General features: G+C 34.8%; 1 protein-coding gene across 3 annotated transcripts in view; it reads right to left on the bottom strand.

The window, feature by feature from the left end:
• Positions 1–6,760: 6,760 nt before the first annotated feature.
• The window catches only part of LOC108572505 (syntaxin-binding protein 5), a 37,695-nt gene continuing 27,466 nt past the window's right edge, over positions 6,761–16,989 (bottom strand). For 2 of the 3 annotated variants that reach the window (XM_017934758.1, XM_017934761.1), the window contains 9 exons: positions 12,154–12,270; positions 11,818–11,937; positions 11,603–11,728; positions 10,623–10,832; positions 10,434–10,542; positions 8,153–8,236; positions 7,707–7,802; positions 7,449–7,573; positions 6,761–7,293 (listed from right to left, as the gene is read on the bottom strand). In XM_017934758.1, coding sequence (XP_017790247.1) covers positions 7,031–7,293; positions 7,449–7,573; positions 7,707–7,802; positions 8,153–8,236; positions 10,434–10,542; positions 10,623–10,832; positions 11,603–11,728; positions 11,818–11,937; positions 12,154–12,270 — 1,250 coding nt within the window. In that variant the 3' untranslated portion in view covers positions 6,761–7,030. Of the gene's footprint in view, positions 7,294–7,448; positions 7,574–7,706; positions 7,803–8,152; positions 8,237–10,433; positions 10,543–10,622; positions 10,833–11,602; positions 11,729–11,817; positions 11,938–12,153; positions 12,280–16,989 lie in introns of all 3 variants that reach the window. The other variant, XM_017934760.1, reaches the window with a different exon arrangement.

Raw genomic sequence — 16,989 nt, 5'->3', positions numbered from 1 at the left:
TTTAAGGGGTGATTCTAGAAGCCGAAAAAAGGCGGAAATCAAAAATAAAGAAATTGCGTTTGATGCTTTGCGTTTCACAAACAAATATAGGGCACGTCTAGACAACGAGGCGTACAGTGATCCTCAAAAGTAACATCACATGCTCAATACCTTACTTCGTACAAGTTGTAGAGAAGAAAAGACAGTGACATTCGACGCCGTAAATGATATTACCGACTCCTGTGGCAATATCGTTTGCTTCACCACAACAGTTTCGTTATATAGCAAAAGGACGACAAACTACGCATCAACGTATACATAGCTCAAGTAGGATAGTAATCTTCGTATAATGAACGGTAAAATTGAAAAATTCCTTCTAATTTAAAAAAATGTTCCTTTTCCTTCTTGTACATCGTTATAATATGACTTCCTGCTTCTGCATTTCTTAATACGTATGTCATACCAGATACTATAAACTCTTTAAAATCACTTCAATTTTATACATTATTTGTCCTCACTTTGAAATGCGTACGCGTTCTAGGAATGCTGCGTTGATTAATAAAATAAGAGAACAAGTCAGTTTTGAATAATAATTTTAGTACTTTCGAAAAATTCATCACATTTTTAGGTAAAGGTTATGTGCGTTAATGTATGCATAGGTTTCTTGCATAATTTAAATTATGCTTGAGTATTCCTGTTTTTTAGTATCTTTTCTTTATTCAATTTAATTTGGCAGAGGAGCAAATTAAACGTAGCTATTTATACGAGATTTATTTAAATTTTTCGGTAAGCTGAAAAATGACCGCGATAAGGCAAATAATTTATCGCAACAGCGTTATAATTCTATAATCTTAGCATAATGGAAGTCATTAGTGTAATGCTTGTCTTCGAGCTGGATGATCAGACTGCCCTAAAATCTGTGATCATTTCCGACAAACCCTGGTACGCTTCGACGCTACATGATTACACGTTTATATGATTCCTGTTATTTTCAATCATTATTTTCGCTGGCTCCCCATGTACCGTCGCGTAATTGTTATAATGAACAGAAAGATGATAGGTTTAGTCTGGCTTCGAGTTTTGTTTGAAAAACCTGTGGACAATGCGTTGCTTCGTCTCAACCTAATGATTCGCTGAATTTACCTTGGTTTTATAAATATTTCCCCCTCCCGTTTCTCTCTTAACCAAGGATGTTGTCGATGTTAAAATTTGCTCCCTACAAATCATAAATTTGCAACGTTTATTAATACTTCAACAGTTTATCGATGTATGACGTTGGTGATATTTATTTTACAGTGATTTTATTCAAACAAAATTTCAAATAAATATAATTCAACTTTCGTCTAAAAGAATTTTCTGCAAAGTGTAAGGAAAATTTTACGTGGAACACCCTGTGTATATAAAACGCGAAGAGTGTAGTAATACAAAATAAATAATTTGCAAAATCCTATTATCTGTGCCTCTGCAGACATTGTATAATGATATAACAGTGAGATTGCGTTCCTTGAAGAATTCACGGTGTCAGTTATGTTCGCGATAAAAGCTACTTTAAATAAACCGTAGCTACACACAACATTCGCATAGATGGGAATATTGATAGAGGGGAAGGGTAGCGCGGTAACGTCGAACATATTCTATCAGTCTGATAGCTCTCGGTGGGATACTCGATGGCGGATGAAAGCTAAGGCGGATGCCTTGATATCTAATATTGGCTGTACACCTTTATATCGTCGGGTATCGGTTTATGTTGCCCCAGGTAATCTTCACCGCTCCTCACACCCAAGCTTAAACTTTTCACGTAAGTGTGCCGCTGACTGATAAATAAAAGTGTGAAAAGTCGTCATATCGAGTCTCCTAGGAATACACATACATACTTTCCTTTCTCTACTCTGCCTCTAAAGGCAAAACAACCGAATAATATGATTCTTCTTATCTGTTTCGCTTTAAATACTTCCTTATCTTCCGTACCATTCTCTTTCATTCTTAATCTGTTTTTATTACGAAACATCGAAATCTCGTGGACGTAAGAATATAATAGCGATAAAGTTAACCTGAAACATATGTAAGTAAGTACGTGTACGAGATTAAGAAAAGGGGTTAGAAGTGGAATTCGCTCGGAATGACAAAGGAATAATTGTGAGTGGAGGATTATATCGAGATATCGAGAAAATAAGTAGTTCCGTGAGGAATAATTCGCACGTGCAATTTAAGGGATATTCGAGATGACAGGCTAGGGGAAGGGTACGGTAGCTATTTAACATTCCGCCTCATTTCCTGCCGCCGCCGCGCCGCGTCTCCACCTTCTGCCGCTCTCCCTCCTCCTCCTCCTCCCTCTCCTCGTCCTCCTTTTATTTCTCCTCGTTCGTTCCGGAGGAAACGTTTGCGCTCGATGTGAAAATTGCCACGATGTGAATTATTGACTATAAATTACTCGTCTCGCTAGTCTAACCTCCTGGCTCCACCGTTACTCATGCAAATGGCGGCCAGGAGCCTGCAGGCAGGCAGGCAGACAGGCCTGTTTCGTATACAGTTTCTCTCCAACGTTCGCCACTTACTCACTGTTGCGTCAATCTGGACACGAGACGAACAAACCGAGGAAAAGTGTCTCGGTGAATCTAACTCTCGATATTGGTCGCAAATCAACGCGCATTTACATTTTATTGCGCCTATCCAAGACAGACTGCTGAGACTCCTCTCTTCGTTCCTCTTTCTTCTCATCTCCTCTTTGGTCTTCTTTTTCGAACTTCGCCTCGCGATTGCTGAAATTCTTTTTCTTCCACGGCGACACCTCACCGATATCGCTCTATACGTTTAAACTTTACGCTAGAAAGTTATATTTCACGAAAGAATTCGATCCTTTTTACCAACAAATGACATTTGTTTTTTTTTTGGCGAAAATTCACTCATTTCTGATTAAACGAAAGAATCAGTTTGTCAGGAGCGTTAGAAAATTTTTTGAAGTGTGCGGTGCATTCGGTGTTCCATAGCTTATTCTAAGGGAAAAAGGGGTTAAAGATAGAAAGGACTGAGGAAAAAGTTGAAGAGTAGGGTGAGGAAAGGCGGTAGATGCGGTATACTGACGCTAAATTGAATTTTTTTCAATTCATTCCACTACCTACAAGCGAGACGCTCAAACTCAATGAGTGCCTGTGCGCGACAGCGGTACCTATTCGCAGTAAATTCTCATTATTTTTAAATTGGAAATGAGAAGTGTACGCGGCGGGTGTGGCTGAGAGCACCTTTACAGCGATAGAAAAAGGGTAAGAAGAATAAACAAAAGGGAAAAAATTGAAGCCCGGTAATGTATTATTCCAGATCGATGCCTATCTTAGCCGTGGAAGAAACGGGGAAATTAGTTTAATTACATGGCTGGTGTCAATAACAGCAATCCGCTAGGATCTGATATAAGTATTATCAGCCTAATTTCTTGTGCTGTTGCAGCAAATTTGCACTTAGATTTGCTTTCAAGAAAATGTCAAGTTTGAATTTCTGCCGCAGATATTAAAAATAATTAGCTTTCATCTTGTATTTCTGTTCGATAAATAAAAAATAAATTAGATAATACGTTCTAACACTATGTGAAAGCGAAGGAAATCATTGGAAATATTAAGAATCAAAAAGTAGCAAAAAAAAATCTTGACACTTCCATCGAGGTTCTCTACAAACCTGCAAATTTTGAAAAAAAAAATAGAAATTTTTGGGTTACCGAAGTTGAAATAACTTTGCATTATTGTGGTACATAAAATTCATGTTAATATTTCATTAAAAAAAGGAAAGAACAAATGCAGAATATTTGTAGTGGAGAAAATTATGACAACGAATGACTATTAACACTGTTTCATTGTGTTACAAGGTATTTTGAAGAAAATAATCGTTGAAATAAGTACTTGTGAAAATTTATAGTATTTAACGAACAGCAAGAGAAGAAACTTGGTTTGGTTCAAACTCATTTATTAATCGGAGCCAAGATACAGTCTGTCCTCGAGGCAGTACTTTTACAATAACATGGTATTATATTTCTTGAAAAATAAGAATTGTACTAGATTAGTAATAGTATAAATCGAGAGTATTAGATATTTCGCTGCATCTAAGGACAAAATTTCATGTACAATATTAGATTTACATATTCAGGCCACAGCATCGAAATAGGTTAGACAGAATAGATGATGAACATTCGATACAAAGGACATATAGCGAATGAGAGAGGTAGCTACTCTGTTCGTTGGAACGTACCGAAAAGGACATCACAAAACGATCGCGCCGTACGCTTGTGAGAAAATGAACTTTCTCCGAAAAGATAGAACAATGAATCGGTTCGCAAAAAATTGTATCTAGACACTCGCAGATAAACTAATAATTATTTCCCTCTTATCGAAACAATTAGCAACAATTTTAACATCGTAAAAACGATTTGTAATTCAACTAGACGATAATTCAACTAATTTTGCAATGTAACAAATCTATACTTTGTGTGATAATAATTTGATCGAAGGAATATAGAATAAATGTTTGCCTTTGTCTGTTATTCGTGAAGCGCAACAAAATTGTGTTGTTTAAAGATTAAATAGAAATTTCAATCGATAACATTGTATATACTCATTTGCTGCATTTCTCTCTTCTAGCATTAAATACTCTTTTTTTTTTATTACAATAAATTATTTTCAAACATATCTCAATCTGTTTGATATGATAAATAATTCAGATTCACCTAAACAATAGTCTTTACACAACAAATATTAGAATATGTTATATTATCAAACACTTAGATAATAATGTATTTTCCTGTTTTCTGTCTGCAACTATCGTACATTTAACTAATATTCTATTGTTAGAGCAGTAAACAACTTGTCATTACTTTCACAAAAGATCCGAGAAGAAGGACATCCGCATTATACACTACTGATTTCTCCACGTCTTCTCTTTCTTATTGAATATCACCATGAGTCTCTCCATTTATATTAAATATTGTATAATCGTGATACAATACTAGTTACTTTTTTTTTTTTTTTTTTGGTTTCCTTTATGTTTTCAGAAAATCTGATGAGCATCGAGCTCGAAGAATTAACAAGATGATCAAAGCTATTTGCGAACGAAAATACCGGTTGCTAAACTGTTTCTAAACGAACGAAAGGTAGAATTAAAAATTATTCTCGGTTCTCTTGTGCACGTTATATATACATATATGCGCGCGCGGGCATTACGTGAGTCTCACGATCCCGAAATTGGAACAACTTTTTCGCATGAATATAAGTTCACACTGTTTTACCGTAAACCACGACAGTACTAATACTCGATAGTAAATACATTTGGTGACAAAAAGGTGTAAACGGCGGTTAAAACTTTACGAACGAATATCTCTACTTGCGTATATTGTCCGAGGAAAATTATATCAAGTCGTTCACTTAACTCGAAGAAATTTGCAATCTAATTAATTCTCTGCAGGACACATTCTAATAGTTTTCTTTTTTATGCAGGTGATTAGTACCATTAACATCAACTATACAGTTATTGCTATGGAAGCAGTACGACGATTCAGAGCCTCGATAAATTCAAATGAATTTATTATACATACACATACATCATCAAGTACTAATGCACGTGTGTCTGTGTGTGTTATCTTTTTACGTAATCTAATCTACGTATAATTTTTTTAAAATTACAGTAGTAGTTCTCCTCTTAGTACTCATCGATATATATCGCAAATTCTTTTGAATTCATCACCGACTGCTGAAGTAGCGTAACTTACAACATGTTATTTTACAAACAGCTCTTTCTTCTTTTTTTCAACGTAAACTATGTTTCCCTACTGCATTTGTTCCTTTATATACATAGCATATCTAACGATAACTACAATTAATAACAACTAATATACAATTTATCAACGATGCGACTGCACACAGCGCATAAGCCCAAGGGGGAATCCGACATCGTGGATAAATTATATATTATACTGCATTCAACATTTAATAATGCGCTATCATCTGAATTCATTAATTACGTTTATTGTCAATACATTCGGAATAACGTCGCTGCACCTTCAACAACAGACTCTTGTTAATACCCTCTAAAATTTAGATCTCTTTACCATTTTGAACGATGGGATTATTCTTGTATGCGTTTTTTGATCGTGCATGTATGTATATGTATATATATATTTTTTACTTTTCTATATTTTTATTTGTTTTTTTTTTTTTTGTTCTCAAAGCAAAGACAAAGTATACCGATTCGTGCTTCAACGATTTATTACAGGACGTCCATATATTTATTTGTTTTTTTTTTTTTTTGTTCTCAAAGCAAAGACAAAGTATACCGATTCGTGCTTCAACGATTTATTACAGGACGTCCGAATGGATTAACGAGTGCCGTCGGTTAAAAGGCGAATTGTTACATTAGTTGTATATATTGACTCGCAAGTAGTTAAATCATCTTTTCTATACTTGCCTAAGTACTTATTCTTTTAGATCTTATATAACCTATATACGCTAATAATTCATTTAATTTTTCATTGCAACCATTCCACTGTTTTATCCATTTGGTTTATAATATGATCCGTTCGCCTTATACGTTTTTATCTGTGCGTGTGCGACGTGTTTTCGCGCGTGTGTATGTGTGTACTTGTAAAGAAATCGCGCATATATATATTCTTAATTTTAGTCGTGTTTATACTGTCCTATGCGTCTCTTTCTTTTCTATATATCCCTTGCTGAATGAATGTGCGTGTGTTGTATTAGCTACTTGTAAAAGTATCCTTTTTTGCTGGTTCCTCGCTTCTCTCTCTTCCTTCCATCATTTTCGTCCCTAATCCGAAATACACGTGCGCACACGCAATCACGACTCACGCACTCGGGGGGCAGCCATGCATGCACCACACATACGCATACAGCTCTCATTTTTTCTCGTGTAACATGTTTCCTATGTGTGCGTGTAAAGTTCGCAATTACCCAGTTGTTGTCGAGCCTTAGTATGACAGAACTCATAGGTGAAATGTGAACGCTAAATTACGATAGAATCGTGCGTCATTCCAAATCCGGCTAATGTTGAAATGATATTCTCATAGCTGGTACCATTTCTTGTCTTTGTACTTGAGCACCAATCCATGAGCAGACTGCGAGAAGCTCTCAGCTTCCGACATCATGCGCCCGGTACGTTCTTCGAGCTGCGACAATTTCTCACCTCGCTCGAGCACCATCTGGTGAGCCATATTTACCTCACCCGTCGCGGTTGTTACGCGCTCGCGTAGATTTTCTGCACCGGCATTCGGTCCTGGTATATGCTTCGCTACAGTGCGCGAAGCTCGACCGCTAGACTCGCCAACTGAAAATGATTATTAGCTTCGGTGCTTTGAACTTTTCTTTCTCAAGTTTATTGCAAATTGCAATAATCAAGTATTTGAAAATGATTATTATCTCTATTTTCAATAGAGATATTATCTCAACGAAGAGAAGAGACCAAATTAATAATAAACTTACATAATTCTTCCCTATCAAGACTTCGTGATCCTCCGCCGAAGAGGCCTTTAAAGAAACTTTCTTTCGGTGGTTCAGGCATATCGTGACCAATAAATAAGTCTCCCATCATTTCAGTTAATTCACCACTGGAAATATCATAGTTAACTCTTAAAAAAAAGATTCTTTTGAGGTGAAAAGGGAACAATAATTCTTGAAAGTAGCAATTAGGAGAAAGAATTACTTCGAAATACAGTTATTATTGAGGATATGCGAACGTACCAAAATTGACTGGATACGGAAAACTTTTGAATCTCAGTGGGAGACGAGAGATATAGACCGTGACCCCTGTTGCTGAAGCAAAGTGTCTTTGCAATTCTGTAAAACAGACACAAAACTCTTATTACAACGTCCGGTTTGTTTCCCTCGACGCTTGTATGATACATATGTGAATGGACTGGGATATAAATATCGAAATTGAACAAAATTTATGCTTTGTATGTAGATATTTAAATAAGCTTTACCTTGATTAATAAAAATATTTAATGAAGATCGAAGCAAACGACCGAGTTTAAATATGTTTTAAACACGTATCATGAAGTGATAAAGAAGCAGAGGAATTGAAATGATACATCAAAGAAGAAATTAAATGTATATATATATATAGCACGAGAGGCATTGTTTTATAGAATACATATTGTGAGAGGTGTATTTTATAGATCACTTACTGATCGGTATCGCCATTAACAAAGAGTTGATGACCCCATATGGACAACATGGGGTCTACAATGCCATGTTTTGTAGTCTGAAAACTGTTAGAGATTATAGAGACAGGAGAAAAGTGAACGTTATAAGCCATACACGAGTAAAAAGAGATTTTTAATTCGTATAATTAGCATTAACCCTTAAAACATTGAGACCATTTGTACTTTTCAATGGATTTCCAAAAATATTCATCTCCGTTCGAGAATATACAATAATCCCAGTTTTTTTCTTATTTCTTATTTCTTTTTTTCTTCTAAACATGTAGAGAAGGCGATGTGAAAATAATGGTAGGTAGAAAATAATAATGATAATGTAAATCGTTGCTTGCAAAATGTCTTGCTGTACAACAATTATTTGTAAATACATTGTGAAATATAGGAGACTGCGAAAATATTCATACTCTGATTAGTCAAAATGATGAATTAATATTATTTCTATTAACATATTGAAAGTTATCAATTTCAAACATACGTCAATCAACTTTTTCAAGACACTTACAATTTTTCACGTAACGAAATAAAATAGACAATAGTACAAATCAAACGCTGACTTTCTTCGTTATGGAAAGATGATTGAAAATTTTCTGATGCGTCACGAAAGTTAACGCACGTCTTGGTAATTCTATAATTTCACAAATACAGAGTTGATAAAAAAATAAAACCGTGTTATTAATGTCTGAAATATAAATCATCCGTAAATCATATAAATATAAATCATAATTAATACTTTGTTCGATATAAATAAAACATTTCGTAACGCGTGAACTCCTCCTGCGTAATAATTAATTATGTCACTAATCAGGATATGAATATTCTTACTGTTAACTATACATACATAACGGAGAAGGAAGATAAAGAAGAGAATACAAGTTGCAGATGCAAAGTTGCTATTAATTCAGATGGAAAAGATTTTAGATAGGCCAATTAAATAGGATAATAGTAAGAGAACTGTTTTGTTAGTTAACTATAGAAAGATATAAATGGTGCAGTCGAAGTGCTTGATATAAAGAATTCTACATAGAACATGCTGTAAGTGTATTAAGGGTTAACGGATATACGTAAATTATAGTAAAGAAGTTACATGCTGTAGATGTTAGTATTGCTTTCTATATTTAGAGATATCGATGTTGTACACTTAAATGAATGTAAAGTAACATCTATACAACATTCACTTAACTACACAATACGTGGTGCATCGCTATGTAAAATGGAATCGTTTTCAAGTTATCAAATTTCAAAGATATTAACATATCCTAATGGTTTTATAACTGAAATTTACTAGCAATAATCTTTCAAAACAGGAAACATTGAAACACTATCACGACTACACTTAATTTATCGAAAAGATGAATAATTGATTAAATTATTTAAAATAGAATACCAATCTACTTTTTATCAATGTGACTAAAAACTGTACTAATCAATGAATTTTCAACTCTAGTTTTATACACGGATGATACATATTTGTATAATCAATTCTGTACATAATCGATTCGATGCACAATGATATAAGTAAAAAAAAGAAAAACATTGGTAATTCATGCCATAGAATTGAAATATAAGAGAAACAGAGCAATCGTTATATTGAAAGTAAGGTCAAAGTCTCCCCTTCAAGTAAAAAGAGCTATCTTACTTGTTTCTAACTATAATTAGAAACTCTTCTGTAATTAATGTAAGAATTATATGATTATAATGCAGCAGTATAGTATTATAGTATAATAAGGCTGTATATATGACTGCATACATTTTAATGAAATTCTATACTGTTGTTCCGTTCCGTTAGATATTCTATTGCATAGTCTTCCATTATTGTATACAGGGTGCATCACGCAATTCGGCCGGTTTTGTATCTCGTGTTCAGTTCGAGATAGAAAAAAGTTGAACCGAAAGATAGATAAAAGATTAATAAACATTATAAAAGTGCAGATGTATATTTTAAAGCTTTCAATTAGTTAAAAATACAAATGCTTAGAAAAAGATTAGTAGTTAAAATTTTAACGTATGCAGTATCTACATAAAATCGTTATTTCTTTCCATTACAGTATATATACTCCGAAAGTTGTTAATTAAAAGTATTTGCCAAAAAAGTAATCATATTAATATGAAATGCTTTTTATGCTACCTTTAAAAATGTATATAAAGTGTTGCAGTGTTACAATATCATATGGTGCATTATATACCATGTGCAGTTATAATGATTAGTCTCCTGCAAAGCTAATTTAATTTAAATAATTATTTGTCTTACCTCAAATCTATAAGTGGTAGGAAATCGACGTCGATCAGTGGTCTCAGGCTTGGTAAACTGTATGTGGCTATGTGCCCATTTGAAACGTAGCATACGAGACATACATTATCTGAAAAACAACCAGTTTTTTGTATTAATTTGATAACATTGCTATTTTATATTACATTTTGTACCATCCGTGACACATACCTTTTAAAGATGTAATCTCTGCTTTGATCACAATATGATTTTCAGCCAGTTGTTGCCTGTATAGACAATTTTGCGACGGTAGTGCTACAACCCTCGCTTGCTTCTCAGATGCTAGTACGACAAATTGACGATCTTCGAAGCCGTCTCCGGTAGATACTTGCGCGTTCATCGAAGGAGACATCCGGCTGTTTGTGCATTTACCTTGGCTTTCTGTAACGATCAAAAAGACGATATGACATTACGAGGATCATATCCGAAACATTTTACAATTTGACTAAATCGTATTTTAACTCTTTGTGCTCCAAGTATAGACTGTCTGCTGTTCTAATCGAAGCACGCCTGCCTCTCAGGCATTCTCATGGTTCGTCAATATAAAATCAACTATTCCTTATGTACCTTTTAAGTAAATAAATGAATTCACAATACGTAGAAGTATGTACATACTATTTTCATATCTATTTACATCACGTACACAGCGTTATATAGGTGCTAGAAGTTGCTATTCTGGAGAGCAAATGTATTTTGACGGGTGAATCTACTATATCGTTCGAAGTCTGGCAGCTGTTGCCTAAAAACTTTTAACGTTTCTTTCTAAGCTACTTACGCCCATTAGACTAACAGCGGCACGCAGCAGACATAGACACACGCACACAAATTAATTTGTATCGCACTGTTTGAAAAAATCTGTACTGTAGTAAGAGAAAAGATTAGGGGAGCGTATAGCCGCAAGGAAACAAACAAATATCACGTTACAGTAATGAATACGCTTGAAGGTTCGGAAATGCCTACCTGTAAGCCTATTGTATCTATCTCTCTGTGAAACCGTTACCTATGCAAGCTTCGTTTAGCAAGGCTTGTGAACGCTTGAAAGCGTCTACGAAGAAATGGCCTTAACCGATCAATATCGAAGCGCAAAGAGTTAAATAATCTTTTCTTATTTTACGGTATATTTATGTAAAACTTGATACGATATAACATACTGTTGCGTTCTTTACTCTCCATACCGTCGTCTTTCCAGGACTCGTATGAGTATGGAATGAGAGCACCATTGCAGTCTAAGAAGAATATTGATAAAATGCACCCCTTTAATTTAAACGTAGATCCATCTACGGAAAATAAACATGAAATTACGTTACCTTCTCTTTCTCCTGTTCTTAATAAGGTTTATATTAAATTGCAAACAGTAGGTACTTACTGCACGTAGAAACAACGACTGGATAAGCAAGTCGTTCTGCACGGGCTGGTGTATTAAATATCACCGTTTGTACAGATCCTAAAGATGTACCGATCCAAAGCGTTGGTGCAGGACTAGTATCTTCAGAATAGAATAAACTAAATTAATAGGAACATTAATAAACGAAAAAAGTATTTCGTTAACGCATTCGCAGCCTATTATATTACATTATGGAGGTATATACAGGGTGTCTCGTTATTCACAAACGATTCAGCTTGAAAAAAACTCTCCGTTTATGATTGGCTGCGAAAGTGTTCAGATTTGTAGAAAATTAAGGCAAAAAAAGAGGATACGTACCGCTCTTTTTCGTGTAGGAATCTGCAAATGTAAGGCAGCTGATGGTTTCTGTGGTGATATTTTCGAGCGACGACATGCTCGAACTCCTTGACCGTTGAAACGAACTGTCATACTTATCTACCCGACCAGCAATGCCAAGAATAAATGAAAAATTAAATACCGTACACGTAAACGTTCTTCTAGGGGAATGTTTCTGACGAGCATGCAACATCTATTATAATAAACATCCCTGACATGTTAAAAGTTCTCTGAGTTACGAAAAAGTCGCTAAGAGAGTCGGTCAGAGTGTGAAAGAGAACTCAGATGTTTCGGACAGTGTAATAATACTAATAATAAGAACAGCAATAATCACACAACAATAATAATAATAATAACAGCGACAGCAATAACCATGATATAACAATTCACAGAGCAAAATCTCTCATTTATTTCAACATTCATCAAGTCGATCGGATGTGTATCTATTCTGTCGAAAAATTTGTTAGAACGCCACACGAGAAAAGAGAGAAGAAGAAGAGAGAGAAAAAAAAGGAGAAAACGAAACGGAAGAAAAAAAAATAAAGTTGATAATGTTGTAGAGCTGTAATATAAAAAGAAAGATCAGTCAATCTTAAGCGGATACATCACGGACACCACTATGTGCCAACTCATCATGCGCAAATTATAGAAAAATAGAAAATTAAATTTCAATCACGTAAATCTCTCACTTTCATTCCATTCTGTTTGGTGTAGATCATCGTTGAATAAAACCATTCGCTACATTTATAATAGTTCCTTCTATTTACGTGAAACCATTGTGAATACGATTTGGTAAATCCTATATATCGATCAAACAGATAGAAATACTGTCATGTATACGACTAATAGAAAAGATCAAAGCAACGAGATCTCATTAGCAACGAAATTATAGCTCGTTCGCCACAATCCACACTCTCAGAGACACTTCAAAGCTTTAAACATAAAGGATGACCTGTTGTTAAAAATGAAAATATACACGGACTTTAAATAACTTAAACAATCCACGCTCTATATAGAAGAAGAAACGAAACTTTAGTAGCAAGAGTATGATTATATGCAGTTCGCACTAAAAAGGCATTTTTCCACGTCCCTGAACTTTCTATAGTATCTCAAAACGAATTCAGTATACATGTATCCACGTATTATATGCACAAGATTTTCATAAATTCATGAATTAACTTCTCCTCTTACTGTGCAATTTTTTAACATGGAACACTTTTTAAACGAATATCTGTAAGAAGAAAATTAATTTATTGTTTGCAAGTGTAATTATTATTTATGAAAAATTAATACCATTAATTCATTTACTTTATCAACATCCTGTGCATTCTCGATGTTTCACCAAGTGTACACTGAGCGAGAAACTGAACTGAACGTATTGCCGTTAGGGCCACACAGATCTATTAGAAAAAAGAAGCCAACTGAAAAATGAGGCAGACAGATGGAAATCGGAGAGAACGCGAAAGAGATATCTTTCATCAGAGGTGCAGCAGTGAGAACTAGATATCACGCAAATTGGATGATGGTGCTATTTTGTGTTGTTTGGAGAAAGTGTGGTTTGACCAAGAGCGAGTGAACAGATCATTAGGAAAAAAAACAAATTAAAGAAAGACAAAAAGAAAAGAAAACTGTGATGCAGAGTAACAAAGTCTGCCGAAGTTATATATATATATATATCCACACTCAAGTCACAGCAGAGACCAGACAGTATTTATCAATTAGACATAGCAAAAGAAGGGCACGATAACGAAGACCAATCTTGAAAACAGCCACCATTTTTGGAATTTCACTGTATTACAATACTTTTGAATATTTTAAGGGGTTGGTAACGATATGGACTAGTACAAGGTTGAATAAAAACGTTCACAGTGTATACCGTGATATATGATACTCTCTTTGAAAGGTTCAAACGTGAAATATGATACGAACCATAGTTTAGATTGAAAATAAACGATCGCTTAAGCATGGGGAACGTTTCAAATTTCTTCAAACAACATGGGAAAAACTATTTTTAAACGTATTCATAAAATATTCCCGTTGACTTTAAAACGAATTAACTAAATTTCAATATACTCGATTTAAATACGTTCCGCGCGAACATTCACAGTTCCTCTCGATTTGTTTCGTTCCGGTGGATAGACGTAGTAGTATAGGAAGTTGCGGCCGTTCAAGAAACGCTGGTCTCCATTAATCGCGGCGAACCTATTTAAGAATAATCGTTCTATTAATTGACAATGAAATCAAAGGAAGAACGAAAGTAACGAACGAAGAAAAAAAGCATTTAGAGAAGAACAATAGACTTGTCTCATTCAGTAACATAGAAAAGTATATATGAACGATCTACGTAGTAGTAGTAGTAGTAGTAGTAGTATATAGCAATTATACGTATTAAAATGATAATTCGTTGAATAATACTACCGAAGCTGTTATACTGTCTGGTGTTGGAGAGGATATTCTGGTAGTTGAAAGAAGCTTGCGTAGTAGTCGACGAATAGCCTCGTGTCTCGGTGCTACGGTGACTAGAGAATAACGAAGTTGTTGGAAAGTTGTTCAACGACGAAGAATCCAGCTCATATTGGTTGGTGGTGGTACTCAGACACTTCTGGAGTTTTCTTATACCCTGAGCCCGAGACAGACGTGGCTCTAGCGTGAACGATTTGCGAGAAGTAGCAATCGCGCCGGTAACATCGTCATCGACGCTGTTCATAGTACTGCGAATGCTCGATCGAGGGACGGAGACACCGATAGCACATTCGCTATCGCAACCACCATCACCACCAGTGTTACCATAGGAGGAGGAGGAGCTACAGATATTATTACCATCGGCGTTGTCATTTTTCTCACCGCAACCACCACTACCACCAACGACCACCGTACTTCTTCGCGTTACCGGCAACATGCACATCCCGTTCATCTACAAATCAGCGACAAGATCAAATATGGAGAAAATATCAACGGATATTCTGTTCGGCCAACAAACGGAGCTCACGGCTCTGGGCTTTTTCTTCACTTCAATCGGGACTTTCTTTTCTTTTCTTAATGAGCCTACAGTGGAAATGAATAGACTCGTTATATCAGGGGGTTGAAGTTGTAATGGTGTAAGTCACAACTTCCTTATTCTGAGAAACAGAGAATGTTGTTAGAAATGATCAAATTAATTCTACAGCACCAAATTTGGTACTGTATCGTGTTTAATGTTACCAGAAAGTTTGTCTCAATTATAAATTATTTCACTTGTCTTTTTGTAGGTTGCATTTTAGCTCGTAAGTCGAAATTTCTGGGAATTGTGACTTACACCACTATGACTTTAACACTCCTAATATACATCTGGATAGACACAGAAGGTCCGGTTATTTTCATTGTAGACTCAGCAGAAAAAGTCTGATGGAAATTAGTGAAACCACAGTAGCTGTGACCTCTTCTTGTGAGCAATTTTCAGTTCCCTAAACATTTGCACAAATTCTAATATCACCTTCAAGAAGAAGACTTTCTCTCTTCGTCGAATCCATCGCTATCGATCTCTTCGGTTAGAAGACAAAATTCTATTATCTTAATCTCTCACAGAGAAAGTCAGTTTCCCAAATATTATTATTCAAGTATCGCGTTACTCACGGTGAATACGATAAAAAAAAAATTGAAGTAGCAGCGTTAACTTGCAGAACACAAATTGGATAAATATAAGTGTTTCAGCTGAACGAATTTTTCAACATTCCGAGGAAAGGCTAATGACATTGTGTGCGTCAATTGCGGAATAATCGGTAAAGTAATCCGTATCCTAGAAAAATTTGTTAAGTAAGAAGAAACGATAAGAAACAAATGATATTCTCTAGAAACATTGTCGCAATTATTACAATTGACGTAACTGAAAAATGTCGAATATTTCGATAACCCTTTCGAATATTATAATATCATCATCTTCCATCATATCCAAATATTTCCTCTACACACGAAGGAAATAGTAGTAAAATTTATTGTCGCTGGAAAAAAATTTTTCAACGTAAGAAATTTCACGAATGTTAATTATTCGGCTGACATTTAATCAACGTGCTTATTCTCGTCGCGTTAACAAATTAATAAAACTCTTCCGCTTATTTTGCGCCCAACTGTGTGTTAAATAATAAGATATGCAATACACAAAAAGTCTAGCAATGAAATTGAACATTTTCAGCAATTTGATCGGTCAAAAAGTATCTTTGCAATTTCTAACTTGAAATGGTCACTTTTTTTTAATGATCAGTGTAATATGTATAAATGAAAATGAATGTCGACCAAATAATTATAATTTTCGAATTATCCCTCAGAAGATACAGATTCACGTTTTCGGTAATTGTCCCTTGTTATACTTAGCAAGAAATGCTTAATTATATATTGTATTGTTTTCATGAAATAATACAATATCTATGAACATATATTTCACATGCCTTGATAAACCTTTCGATAAGAACATTCTGTTCTTCGGCCCGATTTACAGTATCTTAATACTAACAGATGCATTTGGAACCAAATAGATAAAATAAAAATGGCACTCATGCTCGTTGACAGAACGAGATACTTACAGTGATTATATTAGAACAATTGCCCTGATTATATTGCTTTCGTTTTTGTTTAACAAAAACTCGCAAGAGTGTAGAGAAACGAAGTGTGGCTTAAAAAATTGTCATAATGAATCTCTGGAAAATCCAAGTATTAAGATAAAGAAGAAAATGCTGAATTTCGGGGTAAAAAAGACAAATTGTAGACACTTAACGAAAAGAATAAGAAAGCAATCAATAAGCGTGTATAATGTTGTATTCTCCAGATCGTACTTTCCGAAAATTA

This window comes from Habropoda laboriosa, unplaced genomic scaffold (genome assembly GCF_001263275.1).
Source record: "Habropoda laboriosa isolate 0110345459 unplaced genomic scaffold, ASM126327v1 scaffold65, whole genome shotgun sequence".
NCBI classification, from domain to species: Eukaryota; Metazoa; Arthropoda; class Insecta; order Hymenoptera; family Apidae; genus Habropoda; species Habropoda laboriosa.
Note: the sequence above shows the minus strand (reverse complement) of the source record. Positions and strands in the feature narration are given on the sequence as shown.